The 24324-nt window shown below is 42.8% G+C and overlaps 1 protein-coding gene and 1 long non-coding RNA gene across 6 annotated transcripts in view; one reads left to right on the forward strand and one right to left on the reverse strand.

Annotated features, from left to right (window-relative positions):
- The window catches only part of LOC143695009 (uncharacterized), a 46870-nt gene extending 43441 nt beyond the window's left edge, over window positions 1-3429 (forward strand). The window contains exon 4 of the long non-coding RNA XR_013183876.1: window positions 44-3429. This is a non-coding gene — a long non-coding RNA (uncharacterized LOC143695009). The remainder of the gene's footprint in view (window positions 1-43) is intronic.
- Window positions 3430-3551: 122 nt separating this feature from the next.
- Window positions 3552-24324, reverse strand: part of FHIT (fragile histidine triad diadenosine triphosphatase) — a 521930-nt gene continuing 501157 nt past the window's right edge. For all 5 annotated transcript variants that reach the window (XM_054640235.2, XM_077184623.1, XM_077184622.1 and 2 more), the window contains 2 exons: window positions 11286-11389; window positions 3552-3872 (listed from right to left, as the gene is read on the reverse strand). In XM_054640235.2, coding sequence (XP_054496210.2) covers window positions 11288-11389 — 102 coding nt within the window. In that variant the 3' untranslated portion in view covers window positions 3552-3872; window positions 11286-11287. The remainder of the gene's footprint in view (window positions 3873-11285; window positions 11390-24324) is intronic.

Raw genomic sequence — 24324 nt, forward strand, 5'->3', positions numbered from 1 at the left:
ACCCTCTGCCCCACCTCATCTTTTTTCTTTCTTTTTTTTTCAGGAGGGAACAGTGTATTTTCCAGCCAGCTCTACTCATGAGTGATTGTGCAGAGCTGTGCTAATGGGCTCTGCCAAGCTGTGGTCACCCTATGGAGCTATTGGCAGGAGAGGTGGCAAGTTGGAAAGGACTACAAGGGAACTCTGCATGATATTTTTTGATGAGCTGATTATTCAGAAATTCCACAAGAGCTGAAATATATCACTCTGTTCTGAAACTCACAGCCCTGCCAACACACAGGACAGCTTACATGAGCAGCAGCATTTTCTCCTTCACAGAGCTGCTGGCCTGCACGTCAGGATGCAGGAATTGGACAAGGCTTTTCAGCAGCCATCGACCACAGTGACAGTGAGAGCTGGGGAGTGGATGGGAGGACACAGAAAGCTGGCACAGAAATTATTTTGGAACTTTCATGGCTGTCACTCTGTGGGTATTTGGGCTTGAGAGTTTTTCATTAGCTCTGTGGGTACTGGGCATTTAGATTTTTTATTGCTTTATGGCTGGGTATGAGATCACCCTGGATTCCACATGGATTCAGGTATTTTTATTTCAGGAGTGCTCAGTCCCTGGCCACATTTCAGGGTACTGTCACATGCCAGGAGCTGACCTTGACTCCCCCCACTGCATCCAGGACCTACTGTTGTGGCATCAGCCTGAGCCTGCAGCCCAGTCAGGCTCCCACAGAGCCAGCAGAACATTTTCCCTCCTCTCCAACATTACCTAAAAACCAAACACTGGCTTATTCGAGCACAGCATCAAAAGAGAGCCTGATACCTGGGGGGTGGGTGAATGTGTGCTGGGGGAGGTTAGAAGCAGCACAGCTTTCTGAATTAACACACAAAGTCCTCAAGGAGCTGACACAGCCCATTCCCAGCCCATTGATCTCTCAGCTCACACCCGTTTTGGGCTGCCTGGGGTGGCATCAGCTGTCCTGTGGAGAACCTGGAGCTGGTACATCTGCATCTGAGCAAGAACAATGCTGAACTGCTGAAAGACAAATAACAAACATGCCCCTGCTGCACTCACAGCCTTTGCTGAAGGCACCTGAGCTGCCTGGCATGGCAGTGGATGCGTGGGCTGATGTGTCCTCATCAGATCAAGCTCCCAATAACCCATCTGCTCTCCTGTGTGTGTCCTCAGACACCTCTTCTGCAAGTTCCAGGGCCCTCAGGGGACATGTGGAGCTCCCAGGCTGCTCCTGCAGGTCAGTGAGGAGAGCTGTGGCTGAACCATATCTGGTGTACTCATGGAAAAAGAGGCACACAGCCCTTGCAGCCCTTCAGAGGAACTGCTGCTTCAGGAAAAACTCTTAGGAATTGAAAAAATTGGGGAAATTTCCTTCTGTGTAAGGGCAGGGAATGAGGGTCTGAGCTTATGAAGCCACCCCACTGGGACCACTCCTCTTGTGCCACGTCCATCTGAGCCCTGCACTGGTGATTTTTCCTGTGTTTCCTGCTTTGGGTGGGGGAGCTCAGCACTGCAGCATTGCCCAGCCCATAGGCAAGCCCCACGAGGGTGAGAGATGAAGGCTGAAAAGGACAAAGATGGTTACAAAGTTCATCAGTGCCTTCAGCACAGCTTCTCCTCACATTTCCAGCAACAGCACCTCTGCATATATCTCCTTGCCCATGGAAAATTAACTCTGTAAGAATATATAAATGATCCAGACAGCATCTTCAAGGTCCATATCTTAAAAAAACCACGAGGGTTTACTCCACATACTGCTGCAGGATGTCATGTACCTCATGATCTGCCTTTTCTAATCTCTCCTTATCTCTCACTCCAATCCTTTCTCATGTCCCTCATCTATTGCAAATTCCCTTTTTAAGCTGGAGCGAAGCACATAAATATTTTCATGCTGCATAAAGAGGTTGTTTTGTGCATAATGTCACAGGAGGGCTTTTTTAAAACCAGGACCTTTAGTGCTGTGATAACGGGCTCCTCATTTACACAAATGAAATCTTCCATGGAGCTCAGCACTCATCTGCTCTGCAGCCCCCATGCAGAATGGCTGGCACAGAGCCTGCTCATCACAGGCTACAGAATTAATACAGAATATTCCGTAATAAATAGGAAGCCATTGAGCAGCAGGTTTGAAAATGCCTTGCAAATGTAACTGATGCTGAGGTTTTTCTTTAGTGTTTCCCAGCAGCACAACCATTGTCTTCCTTCTGTGTGAAATCACAGCAACTTGAAATGCTAAAGTGCAAAAGGACAACCATTTATGTTGGCCCATTTGCCAGCATCTTTGACCATTCTGTCTGCTCACCTTACCTTCTCTGTTGCTTCTTGCTCCCTGACCTTCATTTCCTGTTTATTCAGCCCTTGCTCAGGGTCTAAAAAGTGCAGACTCCATCAAAATGGACTTTTCATTTACTCTGCACAGGAAAAGAAATAGTGTTACAATCTGTACAGTTTTTAAAAGGGCTAATGGAAGATACTGGGGGCCGGACTGGGTCCTGGTAAAGTCTTTGAATCAAAGTGGTTTTCAGGGGCAATATTTAAATAGCATGACAGTAAAAACTGGAATCAAACATCAGTGATTTTGCTCCAGTATTTAATTTTGACAAGCATAAAGACTTCAAGCCAATGGACTGCATGGCTCTGCAGTGGAGAGCAGAGAGAGCCTTGGTGAAAATGATGAGAACTCATCCATTGTGCATTTTCATCGTGCTCAGGTCAGGCTGTAACCCTCCAGGACAGACTATCATGGAGCAGCTGAATTTGTTCTGAGCATGATCACACTGTGCTGCCAGGCAGGGAAAGCTCTACCAGGCTCTGGTTTGGACCTGCTTGACCTCCTCAAGCCCTCAGGCAGGCTCTGCACCCATGGCCTCCCTCAGCATGACTCTTACTGAAAGAGGGCATTTTGTTTTTCATCCTGACTTTGTGGCACACAGAAAGCTTTGGGTTTTTTTTGCTTTCCTGCAGTTCCAGAGGAGGATTATGGGTGCTCTTTTCATGCACATCTTACAGACTCATTTCTTCTCTCTTCCATCTGTTGTTTGACTTCTTTTCCTGCATTATGTGTTCGCAATCAACAACTAACCCATGGTGGGTTTCTTCCTGTGCAGGGTTCTGAGCACAGCATTTCTTGCCCAGGGATTGTTCCATGTGGGAGGCTCCCACTCGTTGTTTGTGGCTGGGAGCAGCCATTCATGCCAGCCTAACCCTAATGTGATTATTATCCCACGAGCAACTTCCCATATTAATTGTTTTACAGAAGTGTTTTGTGTCCCTTAAAACTCCAGAGGCCTTTTCATAATGCATTAAAAGAACAGAAAAAAGAAAGATCTCAGGAAGCTTAATATTTCTTGTTATAGAACTCACCTGAAGAAAAAGCAGCTTTCCAAGTTTATCTTGGCTAGTCTGTAACAAAGTCTTGGTTTGTATGAATTGCCACACTGCTAAAAGATCTAATTTTTCTATGATAAAATAGCCTCCATACAGTAACTGAATCAAAGAGCACAACATGGAGTAAACACTTTATAATGTACCTAAACACAGTAGCTACCTGATTTTCCTGGCACTTTATTTCTATTTAGGCCAAGGGACAATTTAAAAAGATTCATTCCCAAGTACACAATTCAGAAAAATATGAGTTACAATTCAGAGCAATATTTTGAACCAGTGCTGTTTAGTTGTCTTAGCTGGAATTCAACCTTGATGATATCCAAAGGTCCAATAAAATTTTTCATGGAAGAATCCCATATTTGTAGAACATAATAAAATTGTCAAGCTGCAGCTCCAGGGCCACTGAGAACTGGAGAATGAGGTTTTTCTTTCTGGGGACTTTCTGGTGTCATGGGATGTGTTCCAAACACTTTGTTACCTGAGAAGTATCAAACATAACAGATCATTACATATAATAGCAGCTTTGATCTTTGTTAGTAAGACAAAATGTGAGGCTGTTTATTACTAACGACTTAGGTGCTCATTAGTGTGTTCTGACAGGAGTCACTGACAGCAATAGGCAAAAGGAAATGTTCAGTGTTAAACCCCCACACAGCACATTGCAGCTCCTATTACAGCCCCAGCAACAGAGGAAGAAGAAAAGCCTTGCACACAACTATTTTAAAATTATTTACCAAAGCAAGAAAGAGATTTGTCCAATTTCTTATCTGCTTTTTCAATAAACTGCACTTGCAAATAATAGTAATGCCTGCCTTTCACATAGTGCTTTTCATTCCCAACTCACAAAGCACCCTTGGACAGAGGTCAGGATCATTTTACAAAAAACAAACATGAAGTGAGGCCACCTGTCTGATGTCCCTGAGTAAGGCAGCACAGTCCCCAGCTCTGCTGACCGCTCCTCATAGGAACAAAGGATTAGAAAGGGCATCTTGTGTCATCAAATCCAGTTTCTTACTCTTCAAATCTATTTTGCTGTAATAGCCTCATGCAAGACTCTTTGGGGCTCATGATCTCTTATATAAGCCCCTACAAATAATCTTCCAAGACTATCATCTCTTGTTTATCCTCCTCCATCCTGACCATGTGGTGGGACTCTGCCTAATGCCAAGGAATTACAAACCAGTGATTTGGGACCATCACCCAGAAAATGCTCCAGCCTCACATGCTGGAGAATAAATGGGGCATTTCTTGCCATGTCTGCTCCAATTTTATACATCTCTTGGTGGTCCATCCTAGTAAAAGACATGTAATAGGTGCCATGACAGATGTGAAGGTGTTCTTGAAGCAGAGAAATAGAAATGCTGAGAGCCTGAAGCTGTGGAAGCTGTTTGTGAAATCCCTGCACAAACTCTCGGCACAGGTGCTACTGCAGTGGTAGCTGGAGGCTTGCAGCATTCCCAGGTGCTGACACAAGTGGGGCATTTGAGTTTATCCCTGCAATTCCTCTGCTTTTGTGTAGAGACTGACATCCTGGCAAACAACAGAGCCTCAAGTACGCTCAGTCCAACATATTTCCAATATCCATCACCCCCTTCCCTTCTCAAATAACTGCTTACTGCAGGAGTTATTAATGCCTTTCCACCTACACAGCCTAGATACGGCACTCACACAAAGGCAGTGCTGAAGCTCTGAGGTCACGTTGAGCTGCTGGTTCCAGTGTCTCTCTGGGCAGTTCTATTATGCAGCAGCTACAGCAACGGGATACCACATACAAACCTTTGCTTATAATTGAGCACGAAATAGGCTTTTGGCTTGGTATCTTCAGTTTTGTACCTTCACTTCAGAACATGTTTAGAGCTGGCTTCAATACTGGGGAAATTATCTCAGCTTATTAAGCACAGAGCTGTGCCAAGTGTTAGATGAGGGCACGGCCCCCGAACTCGCTCCGGGGCTGCGCGCGAGGCTCGGCTCTTGCCGCTGTTGTGGCTGCAATTCCCCAGCCACCCACTCCTTTGTTTGATTGTCTCTCTCACTCAAACATATGCTTCCCATTCCCACGGCATTTCAAGCAACAGTTTCCATTGTGAGCCCCTCGTGAGTGACAGTTCGATGGCAGCCTGTGAATCACTTGGCACGGATTTTGTGAATCTGCTTCGAGGAGGGTCTGGCTGCTCGGGAGGAGCATCCTCTGGCAGCTTTGGGGGCAAGAGATTTGCACCATTTTAGCACAGGTTGGGGTGTAAAAATACCCGGTCACAGTTGATATCATCCTTATTTGAAGCTCAGCATTGTCCTGCACCTCAGCTCTTTCACCCCAGGTCCTCAGACAAATGTCCACCACTTATGCTCAGCTTCCCCCATTTTCCTCTCGGACAATGAGACACACCAAGCCAAGGATGAATCAAGAACTGATCCCACTGACAATATTTGATTTTGACAGGCAGCCCAGGTAGGCATTCAGGCTGCTGGATGTGCAGGTTAAGAGAACATTTGGCTGTCAGCTTTCTTCACCAACAGAAACACATTTGCTGCTTTGCATTTCTGCTGTAAAATCGTGTCTGTGTCCCTGGCCCTGATGTTTCTACTGTAGCCATAATTACAGGATCCAAGCAGTGCTGTATGGAATTCATGTACTGGACAGCTGAATTAAATGGCCACCCATAGAGAAATGAAATACCTTTGTATAATAATGTATAACTTTCAGGACAGTGCTACTTTCAGCCTCAAAACAGAGCCCTGGAATGGGTGTGAGGAGGACATCATTGCCTCCCACAAGAGGATGACATTTCATTTATAACTCCAGCTAGCTCTCCTGTAGCTCTGTTTTCATAAGAAATAATCACATGCTTCAACCAGAAAAATAATCAACCTCAACACTGAGGCTGCTGTGCATTAGCAGAGCACATTTATTTGGGGAAGCCTTTTGCCCTGAGCTTTCCAGTCTGGGTGTCACTGCTGTGCAGTCACTGCACCACTTCTGGCTGTTTACACCTTGAAGAGGCAATGTAATTCCTGTGTAAACCTCCTCCCTGCTGCAGAGTTGGAGAGTCTGGATATTTTACACTTAAAAATTACCAGCAAGGGCAGATTATGTTTGTTGGATTGGTGTTGATAATTAATTTTCCTTGCATCCCATTGAAATGACAAAAACATTACTTTATATGTACTTACTGCAGAAAAAAGAGAGTTTTGGGTGGAAAAGCACAGACCCTATGATCTGATCCATCTTCTCTTTGCTATTTCCAACTACTTAAAGCATAATGTCACACTGAAATGCACACTTGGAGTGCCGCATTCTCTTCTGACAGATTTTTATGATATTTTTCAAGGTGACCTTCATAAAATGTGTTTCTTTTGAAGCTTGTACTTCATTCCCAGGTCATAATAGTTTCACACAGGCAAGCAAACTGCCAGCTCCTGCTTTCTAATTAATGCTTCTTGGAGGCTTCTGAGTGGGGGATATAATTAATAGCACTTAAGTCTGGAGTGCAGAGAAATCTATAGCAGATTACTGGGATGTGTATTTACTCCAGGATTACACACAAACAGCTCCCAGACCATGCCCTCTGGGAATTGCCCAGCCCAGGCACCACCTGGCTCTAACTCCAGTGTAAGCACTCAAAAGGTTGCTCAGCTTTCTCAAGTGAGGCTCTGAGAATACTGAGGGTTTCTGCTTGCTGCACCCTTGTCCCTGCTCCCATGTCCCATGGCCCAGCCTGCTGTGCTCCTCAAAGCTGCCTGGGGACTCTGCTGTGCCAACAGGCAGCACCAAGTGCAGAAAACACCTCTGGCCATGCCTGTGGTGCCCAGCCAGGGGTCAGCCTGCTCTGGAGGTGCAGGCACAGCATCTTCTGGGGCAGACTGTCCTCACTGCATCCCAGATTCACCCTGTGGATCACAGACACAGCCATTTCTTTGTGGGTTTATGCAGGTTAAAGTACCAGAAATGATAGGAGGGTTTTTCTTACAGTAAAACAAGCAAAGATGGGTGTTGCAAGTCATTTTGTATACTTGCCTAAATTTAAGGAAAGTGATGGGATTGCTCTGGTGTTCACTCTCATGCATGCAGCATGGATTGTCACACTCCAGAGGTGCTGGAGCAAAATCAGATGCAAGTCAAATTGCCAGTTTAAATTCCCCCCTGGCCAGCTGCTGCTATCAGGGGTAATTTCCCTGCTGAAGGCAATAGAACAGCATTTTTTCACACATGCAGAATCTTGGTGCAGAACAGGCAGCTGTGAGGCAGGATGACTGCTCTCAAAGAATGAGTGGGGGGAAAAAGGAATAAAATTTATACTTTTTAGAAAAGCTGGAAAGATTATATTATCCAGAAACATTGCCAGACTGGGGACAAGGGGGAGAACTGACATCAGAAATCCTGCAAGACTGTGCAGGACACATTATTTGAAAGGATTTCTACAAGAATTTGGCATGTTGCAGGACACAAAATATTCAGGTGGTTAAGCAATTAAAAGCTATTGAATATTTGTAACTCCAAGCACTTGGCAACAGAATATCACTGTCAACTTCTTTATGCAAAGGGACATTTTGACATTGTACTTAAGACTGACTACTTTTCTAATGGCAGAAAAGTATTACTTCAGTTATGCACAAAATAGGAAAACTACTGAAACTTGTGCAGCCTGTTTCTTTCTTCAGAAATAACAACACAGAGTGAAGCTGCCTTTGAAGAGAAACGTTTTTCACATACTATCTGAAGGTTAAAGTCTTTTAATCTTTAGCCTTTTTGCTGGCATGTGCAATTTAAAATGTTCAAAACAGACTATCAAAACACCCAGCTATACATAGCCAGAAAATTCAAGAGGCACATCTGAAAATAGGCTTGGAAATTAGGGTGCTGCATCAAATCCTGCTCTTGGAGTAGGGGCCTTTTCCCTGTGCATCCACCTGAAAAAGCAACCAAGTTATCAAACACAGCTGACCAGAGGACAGCCAACACAGAATGAGAAACAGCTCCCAAAGAGGCTGTAAAAAAGTAAAATCTTGGTGCTACTAACAACAGAGTGACTAACAGGGAAATTCTATATTAAATTAAATATCCTCCCCTAGAAAGTTTTTCTTTCCTTTTCTTTCTCTCTTCCAGAGTCACATGAAGTTCTCCTGAGCTTCAGCTGTGCAGACACAGTTCTGTGAGCAGAAAGAACAAGTCCTTCTAATGAGGTGGGATACAGTGGCATGGGGACACCCGGGGGAAGAGCAGAAACACAAGCAAAGCACAAATTCCTTCACTGATATTGCACACAGAGATAAAATATTTAAAGATAAGCATTTTCTCAAGGGTGGAAACTTAGCAGGGCTAAATGTGTTCGTTTCCTTAAGCAAGTGGGTGGATATTTTGGGTCATCTGGGGACTGATGTAGAAGCACTTAACTGTAGTTAGGCAGCCAAGAGGGAACAGCACCAGCAAATGAAGTAGGGAGAGAACTAAGAGCTGCTTGCCTTATTCAAGTATTTATTAGGAAAAAGTTGCTTGCAAGTCCTTCTTGATTAGATAGTCTCTAAATACATGTAAAAGGTGCTACTGGACCTTGTCCAGTCATACAGGAGTTGTGGCAGGTGGAGAAGGGCTTGTGATAAATGTGAGAATAGCTGGAAAAGCCCTAAACACAGCTCAGTCTGCCCAGGCTAAGCTGGCCAAGCTGGGCTTCTTTAAACAAAACAATGAAGTACAAAAATAATGCATGAAGCCTAAAAAATTGCTATTAATTGGCTGCAGAACACCCACATTCAGCTCTTTCTGACTTTCCCTATGCTGCACGAAAAAACCTCAAGTCAAGTGTCATTCAGGTAAACCCACAAATGGCAAAATAAATCCTTTGGAGGTGAAATGCAAAAATAGCTTCAAAGAAGGATGCATATAACCTTGTTAATTTGCCAAATGTTTTCAATCTTCATGGCTTTAGAAGCAAGGTTAAGAGAGAAGACAAAGGCTGAGAAATGCAGAATGCATAGATACACCTTTATCTCAGGTTCAGAGCCTTAAGCTTCAGAAGCAAAATAATGTTGGGGAGAAGAGATTGACAGTGATGCCTGATGTTGGGAATCAAGGGCTGGAAGGACTAGGCACTCTCATGATAATGATGCCAGGAAGATTTAATTTACCAGTTTGTTCTAGGAAAGGTAATGACCTTAATATCACGGGAAACGTATCAAGAGGTCATCCATGCAGACACACACTGACTCATTTTCATAATAAATGGAAATAGATGTCCAGCCACACCAATTTGCTTGCAGGAAAGGATTTATATCATCTGTCCAGCTTGTGTTTAATATCAGAAGAGATAAAGAACATTTTATTGATATGTGGGGATTTAATTCCAACTCCTTTGAGAATCTCTAGGAAAAAATGCATTTCCAATTTATTTCTGAGGAGACCAAAAAAAATCCCCCCAAAACCTACCAAATCAATAAAGGGAAACAGTATCACACTGGGATAGGGATGTGCCATTTTCCCCTAAGTACTATTCATTGGTTGCTGGGCCACAGATGAAGCACCACATAATGCCTCTGTTAGAGAAGAGTGCTTACACATGCATTACCAAGGATATGCTCTTCCTGCCTGAGTAATTCACATTTCAGCAGCATATTTCTGAGAAGGTGAAAAGTGGGTGTCTAAATGCAACTCCAGCAGCCGCTGCAGAAATGTGACTGTGTAGCCCAAACCCTGCTGCTCCAAACCCTGGAGGTCCCAGCTGCTGGGGAGGAATTTCCTTCCCAGATGGGAATAAATGTGTTCCATGGCTTTTTCTGTGCACCCACAGAAGGGCTGGCACAGCTACTTTGGCTGGAGAAGACAAGAGCATGGTCACGATGCAAGAAAAAAAAAATGGAAGGGGAAATCTGCTGAACTCCAAATGGAGTCATCCAAAATGCCATCCAAATAGCATTTGAATTTGCCATTTGCATGGCACAGGAGATGAGAGCTGCCACCTAAGTGTGCCACCCATACAGTGTGTGGTTTAGCTCAAGATTTCTCAAGCCAGGCTGCAAGCAGTGAGTCACAGAGAGAGAGGAGAGTTATTTCTGGGATTTTGGTTCTACAGAGGAAAAACATGAAACAGCCAGAAATGACAGAGAAGTGAGAGTGCTGGATGATGGCAAACAGCATATGGGGAGCAGGGGAGAGGGAGATTTGGCATCCTTGCTGCAGCATTACCTCCCAGCCTAACTCACATTGATCTCCAGAGGCCAGTTCATTTCTGCTGGAAGAATCTGGCTCCTGGGACCCCAGGTACAAAATGAAAAACTCTCAATTTCTAGAGCACCAATGTTAGTGTTTGCCAAGTGTTTTCTCTTTTCTATTCCTCCCTGCAAATCTTTCTTTTTCTTTTAAGGTCAGTGGAAAATTTAGCAGAACAGGCAGTTTTCCAGCAGGCTTAGTTTTGGAAGTTGAACTGATCAAATAATTTAATACTTGACAGGTGAGGTTAGAATTTATCCCCACTATAGTCTGAATTCTGATGCAATTTTGTATGTATAGGTGCATATGCATATGTGGTTGTACACAGACACACCAGTTCTAGCTCTGTGTAGAGGTACCAGGGCTGTTTTCTGTCCTAAAAACAGTGGGAGGATATGTTAGGACAAAGACTCCTCTTCAGTAAATGCTGATGATTCTCATTTCTGGACACACCATTATTTTTGCTGTCTGGAAGCAAAATGCTCTAGGAGGGTGCTGATTTGTTCAAGAAGGAGCATGTCATTTCAGCCACTGTTGGAGTGCTGTGACCTTTTGGAAACAACACAAAACTAAGAGCTTTGTTTTCTTTTGTTTCATTCTAGATATTTGCCCTGTTGTCTTCAAGAAGCCTCTGGAGGCTTGAGCAAAGGCTTGGGTGCTTCAGGAATAAGTCAATGGTCAGATCATTACCTCTAATTTTCCTGGAAATACTTCTTCAGAATTTCTGCTTCAGCTGCCATTTCTTCTTCTGTCCTCCACTTGTCAGGGGAATCATCTTTGTCGTGGCGCTGCAGCTTTTTGAGGGAGAAAAGAAAAAAAAAAGTCACTTTATTATTTTTTCAGTTTTAATGTCAAATTTAGGGCAATCAGTCAAACTATTCCATGTGCCTTCAGGATGGATGGACCTGGTGATGACGAGAGGAAGGGTGAAGGTTGCTGGTTTAGAGTGGTGACAGTGGCTGCATTTACAAGGACAGCAGCAGGGTGGGTGACAGGCAGGGACAGGCTCAGCTCGGTGGGCTGATGCTCAGACACTTTGTTGGTAATTGATGCAAAGCTGGCAGATAAACCAACAGGAGAACACTCAGGTCTTCTGAAGACCCACCCCACCAGAGGAGTGAGCTGGACACCTTGTCACTATTTCCTGTGAATTTTTCTCTCTGTCTTTTCCTCTGCCCACCTTTCCTATCAAAGACCTATTGTGATAACAAGGCCCTGTTGCAAATCTTTCCCACCAGCAGTTTATATTAATATTTTTTTCATTCCTTCTCTGCATGCAAGTTATCAATCCTTCCCTGCCACTGCTGAAAGCAAGGCACATCTCTGGTCTAGAAACAAAACCTGTTATTTTAAGCATAATTATATTTCATTGATTTCTTGGGGGAAAGAAAAGTATAAGAAACATAATTTTTGTGTCCAACTGGCACACTATGCCCACAAAAATTTGCTCTATCCCAAATGCAGTAACTGTTACATGATATTGTCCCAGACATGATAATTTCTTCCTTTGCCACTCAAGAAGAAGGGAGCAGCTGACAGCTTTGCTGCTTTCCTGAAGAGGGGAGCTCCACATTAGGGTAAATACTGGCACTTGAGTGACAATTTGTGCACATGTCCCTTCAAAGAACGCCTGACACTTGTCAAGTGAAGGCAGCATTTACACCAGACAGCAGAAACATTTACTTAACAGATCAAGTGTTGAGATTCCAGTGGTTCTCGAGGTTTAGAGCACAGCACAGACTGCATTAACAGCACCAGTGCTTCTAAGGAACTTCATAATACCAACTTCCTGTTAATGTCACAAAAAAAAAAATGAAAACTAATGAATTTACACCTCTTATTGCAGGAAAAATTATAATATAGAAGATGAAGTGGTGAAAAAACAAAGATGAAGCCATCATGAACCTCCAAGCAAAGTGCATTACTGGATATGGAATGTTAGGATTGTTAGCACACCTCAAACTCACAAATACTTTTATTTATGTTATGTTTCTCCTACTCTGAATTTTGCTGCCAGCTAGAGTCCCATGTAGCTTTACACTCTGCAGCACAGATTTCCCCCTGCTCAGCAGATGAAGCTGCATTAGAAAACCATTTCCTTTCATGCCAATACAATGCAGTAGCTGTAGGCAAATTAAAGTGTATTACTGTTCGACTCAGAGAAGACTAATCTTCATTGTTACATTAGTACTAAGTATATTATAAATCAATCTTGTAATGATGCCACAGAATGAGAAAGGTTTAAAAGGCAGGGACTGGTGTGGTGAACACACTGTCAGCACATGCCCTGGGTCCACAGCTCTGCTGTCACCCTCTGCTCACACCCACAGGGTGTGGAGGCACCACAGCTGACCTGCCATGAGTTATTGGAAAGAGTTTCCATCACCCTGTGCTTTCTATGGACTGGGAATGCTCACACCCCACAGGAGAATGCACCAGGACAAGGCAAGGGGTGGTCAATCTGACTGAGGTGTGAGCTGTTCTCTGAAAAAAGCAGAGTTTTGCTCATTCAACCTAATGCTGGTAGGAGGTGCAGCAGGCAAAGGCTGGAAGGCAAGGAGAGCTGCCCCTGCTCCTCAAGGTCTCCTTGTTTAACCCAGAATTGCTTTTAGTGACATGATTTGGCTGCTGCTCTCCCTTCTCTCTCATTTCTGCACACTCCAGGTCTCCAGGTGAGGCTGGCTCCATGTGGAGATGGTGCAGTGGGGGTGGGACTGGTAGGTGGTGATTTTTTTTTTCCTCTTAAAAAATCCTGGAGTGAGTAGTAATAAGGAGGGTTAACCTGCAATGGCTGTTGTTGTTGTCTAAATTAAAACTGTGCAGTTACAGACCACAGTGACTTCTTGAAGCTGGCAAAGGAGAGGGTTTCTTCTGCTACATAACTGCTAACCTTTAAAAATAATCAATCTTTGAGGTTAAAACAGATGTATGGAGAGCAGCAATGAATCCTGAAACTTGCCTGGAAGCCCAGCAGCCCTGGCTGCCATGCACAGTCCCCAGGACCCAGAGCAGCCCAGCCAAAATACTACAGAGACTGTCTTAATCTCAATTAAAACAAACAAAAACATTTTACATAAAGTAAAAAATTTACATAAAGTAAGATTTTACATAAAGTAAAAAAAAAGTAAAAAGCAGCTTTAGCTTTAGCTTACAGAGGCCCTCATGGGGAGAACTGAAATGTGGCTGAAAAGTTGTAAAGCTGCTTTCAGGAGAGGAGAACATAGACATTTCAGTAATGAATTGTACTGATTTAGAATTCAGGTGGGGAACAAACATAACAGTTGAAACTTGTTTCTTAGGGACTTCTGTGCCTCAGAGTGTGCTCATGTTGACACATACATGCAAGTCCCAGCTGTGAATCTTTGCAAACATCTGACTTGTATTGAAAGTTTGGATTAAGCTGAGGAAGCAACACTCTCTTGCACCTGGAGAACACTCCAAGGTTCTGTTCAACCTAAAGGGCAAAACAGTGCCTCTATTTGCCAGATAACTATTCATAAAAATAGTGATTTATCCATCTGGCCTACCCCTGTCAGAGTACAAGCTGGATAAGTTGAGCAGACATCCTTAATCAGACATATCCAAACACAGACTAGCTTGAAGTTTGTGCTACTTTCTGTACAACAGTTCTACTTCTGCAAACTCAGAGCACACCAAGGCAAGGTGAGCCTATAAAACCTTTTCTGTAGGGCTCCAAATTAGTTACCATTTCAAAGCAGCTGATATTTGGCCTGTTTTCATAAGAGAGAAGTGATGCAAAAGCATTGCACCAGGTGGACAAAATATTTTAGTGCAAAACTCCAAAAGCCCCAAATTCTCTGAAACCAAACCTGTTTGTAGGCATTTTACAGGAGTGTCTCTGAACCCTGAGCATCAACAGGAAGGTGAGCAACGCCCTCAGCAGAGCTTGGAGAACTCCAAAAGGAGGGAACAGGATGAGAGAGCACGAGCAGCTCTTTTAGACAATCTCTATTATGCTAAATTTTTCTTTTAATCTTCTGAACAAGCACTGGGACATACATTAGTCAGGTCTCCAATCACAGCTGCCCAGCAAATTACACACTGGGTCTGCTCAACATTCCTCAAGCACCAAGGCTCGTGTTTATAACTCCAAACACCTTCTTGCCTTGCAGTACAAATAAATGCACTATTTCTAAGATATGCCCTTCTTCAAGCAGATCATTACTGATGTCTGACTTCTTGGGCTTCCTGATAAATTATCCTCTTCTTTCACCTCAAGCAGAAAATGCTCTTCCACCGATAATCTATGACTGTCAGTCTTGATTACATGTAAACAGTGCAGCTCTTTGAATATTTCTGCTTGTGAAAAGTGTTCATTTTCTCACTCATGTCTCCCAGTGTGAGATGCTGGCAGACCTGACAGCTGTGCTTTATGTTATTTTATTAAAGTTGCTAGTGCTGCAGAATGGGCTATGTTTTTATCACTGCAATTCTTAAGGGAAACACAATATTGTTTTATAGCACATTCACATTGGGAGACCTCTCCTTCTTGCCCTTTGTGGAGGGGCCCAGAATTCTCAGCAGAGCAGACTATAGGGGACCTGGGTCTATGACTGGCTGTTGCTTGAAGTGATATGTATATTATTTTTTTTCTACTTATGCCATAACACCATCAGCAAAGCAACCTGTGTAAATACAGAGCACTAGCCAAAATTATTGGGAAAAAGCTTTTATGGTAGTTAGAACTATTCTCACTCCCCATGAATATTTATAGTTGATAGTTAAGAGTTTATAACCTCCAATGCATTTAACTAAAAGAAAAATTATAGTGATGGAGAGTAATTACACAAAACTGCAGCAACATAACAAAACTCAGCTGCTTCAGCAATTATAAAATATAGTATTATCAAAACCAGTAGCTACCAAAAAATAAAAAGAATGAATTTTTGCCAGTGGCTTGAATCAGAGATCAGGCATTACCCAGCTGCTGGTGTTCATTATTACCAACACACCTTGGGATATCCAGGCATCTTTTCTATAGTCAAATCACACTGTGGTGAAATATTCAGAGTGATATCTCAACATCAGATTAACACATGAACCATGAGGAGGCTGAAAATCTAATTTCTTCTCACCAGTAGCAACCATTTCCAGAGGCTGGAGACAAACTTTATCCCAGGGCTGCTGCTACACCTTGCTTCCCCCAGCTCCCTCAAGGCAGCAGAGCTGTGTGACCAAAACCCTGCAGAGCACACCCCTGCTCCTCTTCTGGCACTGCAGCTGTGGGGAACCTCCACCCCACGGGGGAAAACTCCTTTGGTGATAGGGGGACGGTCCTGGTGATGGCTTCCAGCCATCTAAGCCTCCTCTGCCACTGCTTTTACAACTTAACTCCTGAATTGTTTCCTTTACCCTGCTCTCCCTGGTCTTGACCTCTTTGCTCTTTTCCCCCAGTGCTTTCTTTCCTTTCACTTCTCTTTGTATTTCACTTACAAGCTCAGAGTAAGACTTCATTTCCACCCCACTGCACAATGTGATTAAATGCAGCATTTACTGCTATTATCTGCACCTCCTGCTATGCTCCAGCCTTTCCTCACTCTCTGCTGCCTTGCTGAAAGGAGTGGGAGCTTTTTGGTAGGTGCCCTCCTCTGCCAGTCTGAGCCTCCTGCCTCCATCCCATTTGCCTTCAGCTGTGCCTCAAGTCCTGACTTGACTTGCAATGTGAAATGAAAGAATAATGGATGAAACACAGCAGTTTCACAAAGCAGCTTCTCAGGGATGCTGGAATCACATGCCCTTACACATCCTGTTCCACCTACCTGGGAAAAATCATGGGGGGAATCATTGCAGCAGCTCCCAGCCCTGGGCTTGTCTCCCAGCTGAGATCACCCCAGCTCTGCTCAGAGCCCAGGAAAGGCAAGAACAAGGCAGAGACCAAGCCCAGCAGGCTCCCCCTGAGCACACACAGCACCCAGCAGACTCTGTGTTAATGCAGTGCTGTGGGATCAGGACCCCTTTCCAAGCCCCTTTCCCACTGCTCCCCCTCCCAGCCTCAGCAGCTCAGGCAGTTCAGAGCTTTCCACATCTCTGGGCCCGTCTCCATATTTAATTACAGCTACAAAACTGCTGTAATTTAATTGCTCTAATTTACAGTGAACACTGCAGAAAAAACCCACATCCTATAATTTTCTCATCTGCTGACTTTGCTTATGATTCTATATCATACAGATATCTGTGTTTGCATGAATCAGAAATCCCTGATTTTAGGGTGGGTTTTACATGCTGCATTAAATCTGAATTATTTAAGGAGATGGGAAAAAAGCCTAAATTATCTGCATTTTATATGAGACAATTTTTAAAGTATCTACTGGAAAATCCTTCTCCAATTGTTTTACTGCTTCTGCATGAAATATGCTGCTACCTCACAGCTGCTGATATTGCTGCAAAGCACATATTCCATTGGAAACTGCAGTTTATCAAAAGTGTGTTTTAGAGAGTGGTGGTTCTTTACCCTCCTGTTGACTCTTTGTCCTAGTGACTGCAAATATTTTTCCAGTTGTATTGTTGTGCTTTGAGGAAAGACTTGAACCCCACACTTCACATATGAATAACTGCACCCTATTTAGCACTTAGATGAAGAGAATTTTGTGGAAACACATAAAGGTTAAGTAAAACCCTTAAGCATACATGTTTAAGTGCTTTGCTAAAATAAACTCTGCAAACCACCGTTTCTAACAATTCTGATAAAAAAAAAAAACTAAATATGAAAGGAATCTTAAGAAATTTGCTTTTGAAAATATAAAATACAAGCAAGCCCACAAGCAGAATGACAGTTGCACGTTTACCATTCAGTGAAATATGTAGATTGCACTCTGAAGAGCTCAGATCTTGACAGACTTCCAGTTTGGCTCCAACTGAGATAAAATTCTTGGAAAGTGAGCACATTATAAAGAAGATACCTGAAGGAATATCCACTGGGCTAAGAAGTCTTGCCAAAGGCTTGGGGAACTTCTATTTACAACCTGGTTTGAATCCAGGCAAGAATCTATAGAAGTGTTTAGATACATTTTCACCATGCCCATTATTCTCCTAATTGGCAGATAATGTTACAAACACTTCTGTAGTCTTCCTCACCTGGGAAGTGAAGGTGGATTTTTGTGGGGAGCTTCCTAATGGCCTTGGCTACAGAGGGCTGCCTACACATGAGAAATGTGTCACACAGAGACCTGGCTAAGAAATGGCAATGTCATCAGTGTGATAATGTTGGAAGAAACCTTATCCTGCGTGCACAGCCTGTCATGCAACATTACTCATTTGGAAAAAGGCTATTTTTAATCAAGGAAAAGCACTTTAATCAAGGGTAGAGTCAGTGATTCAAAAATTTCATGCAGGTGCATGCATTACTTGACTGAAAGCCTCTTCCCAAGAGGTCAGAGCTGCAGAGAGATGTGCATGTCCCACTCCAAGAGCAGAGATAACCTCGAGGTGCCTGAATCAGGGTGATGTATTCTGGCTCCTGCTGCAGTGAATTTCAAAGTCACTGCTTCCCTCAGTAATCTTCTTAACTTTAGACAAATATTTGCCGTACTCTCAATAAGATTCACGACATGCCAAGGAAAACACATGTGTGTTAAGGAGGTTGATTTGGTTTATTTGCTTTCTTTGTCTTTTTCTGACAGCACAAAGGATATCAGCTGCAGGTGCTGTGGCATTGGCACAGAGCCATTTCACCACCAAGGGGAATGGGAGCATGCCCTCCTCTCCAGGGGGGAGTTCCACCTCTCTCACCACATCTCTGGGATGTGCACGAAGAGCCCATGGTGGACAGAGTGTATTTCTTCTTCTCTGGGGAATTTGTTTATTGCTATTAAAAAAATTCCTCACCCCTGCACCACTTTGTGAAATGAAGATGAAAACATTCCATCAGTGTGCTCTGGAGTAACTCACACTCTGAGTCACTCCCTCCACTGGCTGTAGGAGGATTTCAAGGAGACTTCAGGGTCTGAAATGACACCATGGTGAACCACAGGGGCTTCACAGCCTGATTGTGTGTGTGCTTCCCAGGGCACTCCTCACTCACCAACAGACCTTCCCAGGGTGATCCTGCCTGCTCTGCTTTCCCAGGGCTCAGGATCACAATGCTCCTGGATAAAGCTACATCCCCAGGGCAGCCCTTTTCCCCAGGCACCCCTCAAGTACTTCTCTGGCTTTCAGCCTTGCAAGGCTACTTCACCACCTAGATTGCCTCCCTGGGATTTAGGCAGCCTATACCCTCTAGTAAGTAGGTAGTAAAATAGGTTGAAGAGTAAATTGCTCTCATTTAACATTCACTCAAAAAAATATGGCTGCATTTATTATGCAGCATATTGTTTTATATACTGTTTTGTTATAATAAGTCATGTTTAAAATGTCATGACATTTAAATCAACAGCAGTAAGAGGGAAATGCTGAAAAAGAGCAAGGTGATCAAAAAGAATCTGGAAAATCCTGATGAGTCATTATGGGCCAAACACTCTCATTACAGTAAAAACAGTCACAAAGGAGCTTGAAACACACCTGTGAGAAACCCACTGTAGAGAAACGCTCCCTGCCCAGGCCTCTGTGTCCTTGTGATGTCCCCAGCTCTGTCACAGTGGGTGGTGGCAGCTGTGGCCAAGGGATTTGGGCACCTGCTGCCAAGTTCTCCTGGTGCTCTGCATCCCCTTGCAGGTTCATCCTTTCCCTGTGCTGCCCTTTGCCCCTGAGCCCCTGCAGCACTCTGGAAATCTCTTGGATTTCCACACACCTTGGACCTTGTTAATGCCACTTGGCTCAGTGAGAGCTGGGCTTCAATGCCTGTCACATAAATGAACTTTACAATTTAATATAAAAAACTACTTTAATGTGGCTTCATAGCCTTTGAGGAGGCACAGAGCCTACCACATCTACTACTGATGAGCCACATGCACAATGGCAGATTTTCACCAGAAGGACTTTTAATGTTAAAAAAGAAGAGTGTGGATCAAAGGAGCTACTCTGCTCCTACAGATTCACTGCTCCTCTTTTCCATCAGGTCTGGGCTCATATGCCAGCATCCCTCCCTGCTGCCTTCAGGCTCCCTCACCCCCCTCCAAGGGAAAAAACAACAACAACAACAACTTCAACAACAAAACAGATGGCAATGCAACGAAACATTAAACCTGAGCCCAATACCTGAGCTGTACCATGAATATTTCACTGAGGCATGGGGTAGAAAAGACAACAAAATGACCTTTTCTACCATCTTAAGGGATATCTGACCTTGTAATTGCTATAGACACATTGAAGAAACAAGAGAGAGGCAAAGACTATTTGAAAGAAGTTGTGTATATTTTTAAAAACTACTGTCTCAATGTTCCCATTCCATCCTGCCAATATGAATGACATTTACTTTTGCTCTGAGAAATGAAAGAAACTCTAAAATACAGACTGCATTAAGAATCTATTGATATTCCACTGACCTAGTGGGATAAGAACCAAACAAATTTTATCAAGGGCAAATGCCCCTGAGTCTGTGAATTCATTTCTTAAAGTAGCAGCAGGAAAAGGGAAGAAAATCTTCAATACCTAGAACAGTTTTTAGACCCAGTGGAGGCTCCCATGTCTCAATAACCCAGTGGCAGTGGATAGTACCAGACCCATATATGGGAGCAGAATTGGAGATTTCAGATGGCCAATCCCCTCTTCCAGTTTATCCAGCCCATTAATATTGCTGTAAAACTTAGGCAGGAAGTTGTCCTATTAAGGGGCATCACAGGAGGTTTTGCCCATGTAATTTTTTCCCTATTGTACAAACGTCACAAAGATGTATTTGTGTTGCAGTGTTGGCCTTCTGTTGAAATCCTTCTTCTGGGGAATAAGTTGTACCCACATAATGCCCATGCAGAAAAATAAGGATGGCATAATAGCCATGGAATAGAATATTCTGAAATTAATTTAAGTGAAGGGACTGTGAATTTGTGAAGAATTAATTTTAGCTGGATAGACTGGCAGTTAATTAAGGCTGGTAGCTTCTACTTGTAGAAAGGTGTTTTTGATGAAAATATATTGAAAATATTATTAAACTGCCTAAGAAAAAACAGTTGCTATTGCCCATGCTAAAACCTCCCAGACATCCCATGTTTCTATGTAGAAATCAAAAACTGATAGCATTTGCATAACAATTATTATTTAATATGTAGACTTCAGTACCATTGCTTTTGGACAAAATTAATATTAAAACCTTTGAGCACAGATATTTTAAAAATACGCATCTGAAAAGTCACAGGAACTTTTTTAGTTTGCAATATTTTTGCAAGTTCTGTTCTGGTGATGATACCCTGGCAGCAGATCACCACCTTCTCTTTGCATAATCCACAGGACATGCTCCAGAGCTACAGAAAATCCCACACTGCTTGGAGGGGGAGCACATCACCATGCAGGATGGAGGGTAGGAAAGGTACAAAGACAACCTAAAGCAACCCTAACACTCCCAATTTCCAGAGACAAAAAAGTAATTTTGTATGCTTTCAGCTCAATCAGTTTGTTCATGCCTTAGGAAACAATGAGATCAACGGAAATGAAAGCAATTTTCAGCAGATATGGATAAAACACGTGGCTCTGCTGAGAAGAACTTGCACGTTATTCCAGAAGCACAGTCAAAAACTTGTGGATTAAATGCTGAGAGAATGGATCATGCATGGACTTGCTTCATCTGAATTTACCAGACTAGGGCTTTGCAGGTTTCTCACTCCTCCTTCAGGATGGAGTTGATTGGGGAATCAGTTGTAAAGTCACACACTTTGTGGAGAACTTGCAAAATAATTTTATTTATTTAGAGACATTTTGAAATTGCAATACGAACTTCTTTCACAGGTCTTTTGTTACATTTCTCTCCTTTCTTTAGGTCTTTTTTATTTAAACTATCTTCTTCAAGCAAAACTTTCTTCTTCAAGCAAAGTTTAAAAAAAAATAAAGAGACCATGTTCTCAGTGTGTTTCAGGGTTTTCCTGTGCACATTCTGTGCGGTACAAAGGCACACAAGCTCTCCCCATTCATCCTGACCCATAATCATTATTAAACTTAATTGCAGAAGACACTGCATTCACAGCTTTATTTCTCATATGACATCTTGTGAATTGCTTTTAAGAAAAGCCATTTACACAACTTCTATATATATGTAAACTAGTACTCTAATGTCACATTCTTGTTTGCACATTCCCTTGTATTCATGTCAGCTAGCCCTAACGCTAAAGCAAGTGGCCCTTCATGTATTTCAGTTAGGAAACAGTAGCATGGATTTTCATAAAACAAAAGTTTGACTGATACTGTGCAAAATCTGTTCCACTGAAAAATTGGCATCTTGCCCATCATCTTCCACAAAGTTCAGTATCTTTGTCGGTGCTCATCTACTTGACTTCTTAATTGTCTGTGTTCACTGGCTGTATCAAATGGAGTTTTCTTTTTGCTTTTGCTCGCTGCATATTACATCTTTTAATCGGGATATATAATTACTTACCACAATCTGCCATGCCAGATTTTCTAAGCATTAGTCTAATTAACTTAAGCTTGATAATTATGTTTCAGATATCATAACAGTACGCACAGAACTTGCAGATTATGCTGTTGGTTTAGCTGTTTCTGGTAACACTTTTCTCCTATTCTTACTTTTTCCTTTTGCTTTTTCTCTTTCTGTACAGGGTGGGAGCACATGCAGAAAGAGGGACAGTTTTTCTCTTTAAATGATTCCAAGGTTCTCCAAAAACAAAAGCTGTCTGTTTTAAATAGGAAGCCATCAAAAGTAAGTCAACACAAATGAGAATAGATCCATAATGCAAAGATTTCCTCTTTTTATAAGAATAAAAGATAAATATGTCACTGAAGAAAGAACCTTGAGCTTCTGATAGCGGAGATTGTGGAGGATTCTAGCACAAACCTACAGCATTTATGGGCTAATTATGAAAGTACCCAGACTTTCCACAGGTCTCCAGCCTGAGCCACTCTAATTATCTGCCTGTTGGCGACAGGCTGCCGCCAGGGAGGCAATAAATAAGAGATAACATGCATGGGCCCTGGCACAGGCACCTCTCCAGCACAGAGAGATCATCCTTCACAGAGTGATGCAGCCCATCTGGGCAAATGAAATATGCAAGCCTGAGACCCCAGGTAAGAGTAAATAGATGCAGAGGACACTTATGTCACAGTCATAAATAAAGGAAAGAAAAAAAAGAAAATCTGTGACAGGCTATGGGTTCGTATTTGGGTTTCTGGTGTAAATCAGCATTTCTCTTCATTCCTGACAGCTCACCTTGGTGTTCTGTGGAGAATATATCCTGCATTATTTGATTTGCCTTACTCCTGGCTGAGGGCATGGACACTGTGTCTGCCCACGTGAATGGCCTCTGCCCAGGGGACAGAGCCAGGAGGACCAGACCTCCTCTCCCTGCTTCCAGAGACCCTGGATCTGTCCTGCTGGCTGGAGTGCAACAGGTCCTGCTGGGTCACAAAGGCACCCAGACCACATCTGGGCACCCTGGCTGCAAATCCACTGGTGTCTATGCCAAGAATTGCCATTTGTTGGAATTTTGGTGCAATGGTACATAAATGCTGTCAAGCCCACACAGAGAACCACACAAAAGGCTTTGCATTTGCTCTGGAGGTGTTGTGAGGATTTCATCAGCTGTGAAACACTGAAGACTGCTCAGCTGCTCCTGTGTTTTAGCAGACTTCATGGATAGAGACAGGACAGGCAGCCCTTGCTGAAGTTCCCTCATTCAAGCCCTTATTTTCAGATGATTGAAGGGCTGTCACCCTTGACAGAAAATATTATCAGCAGTCAAGGAAGTAATAAGGGTGGCAAGTACATAAATAAGCATAGCATAAATCTGAATATTGGTAATTAGCATTTCATTCAATCAGATTAAAAGTGTTAGACCACTGTAGCAGTGATTCCTTATAGAAAGCTATTTAACATTCCAATTATCTCTAATGAATTAACCTCAAAGTATGGCTGAGGTGCAGCACCCTAAGAATCCCTTTGCTCATCTACAGTCCACTTGCAACTAATTTCACTTCACAAGCCTACCTCAATTAACATTTTTCTGTATTTCACACATCAGTGACTGCAGTGCTGAAATACGCACTCCTTTCCCAAATTTAATAGCTGAGATACTTTCATTTTTTTTTTGATTCTACAAATGAAGGAAAATCATTTCCTGCTACTATCTCAAACCAATTAAAATTCTTTTAATATTGGCTTTGCATCTTTTCAATACACATATGAACCAAAAAGTCCTACATTTTTCACATAGTAATTACTTGGAATTGATCTGCTATGCAGCAACCCAAAGACAAAGGGATTTACAATTAGCAAATTTTAAAGTTTAGTTTACATTTTTCATCTCTAGAGCTTTTAAAGAATGCTTTTTGCTTGAAGGTTTTATAATAGGAAAGAAAACTCAATCAGTACAATTAAATTATTTTCATTTAAAAAGAAAAAAAATGGAAAATACAGATTTATGGATAGGTCTGGAAGGAGAACAAAGTGCCTTTTAGGCCACTGTGGAACTACAATTACACAAAAAAGCTATTGTGAAATAGAAAGTTTTATCAGTACACCCTGTTGATGGTGTGGCACTGGTGGAAGGACAGATCTCTGACAGAGATCTCACAGATTTATCAAATACCTCTGAGAGAGGGGAGCCACTGAGCAGCCTCAACAGCAGGGCAGCTGCTGGGCCTCATGGCCTTTCCCTTCTCCTTTCCTTGTTTT

This window comes from Agelaius phoeniceus, chromosome 11 (genome assembly GCF_051311805.1).
Source record: "Agelaius phoeniceus isolate bAgePho1 chromosome 11, bAgePho1.hap1, whole genome shotgun sequence".
In the NCBI taxonomy this organism is placed as follows: domain Eukaryota; kingdom Metazoa; phylum Chordata; class Aves; order Passeriformes; family Icteridae; genus Agelaius; species Agelaius phoeniceus.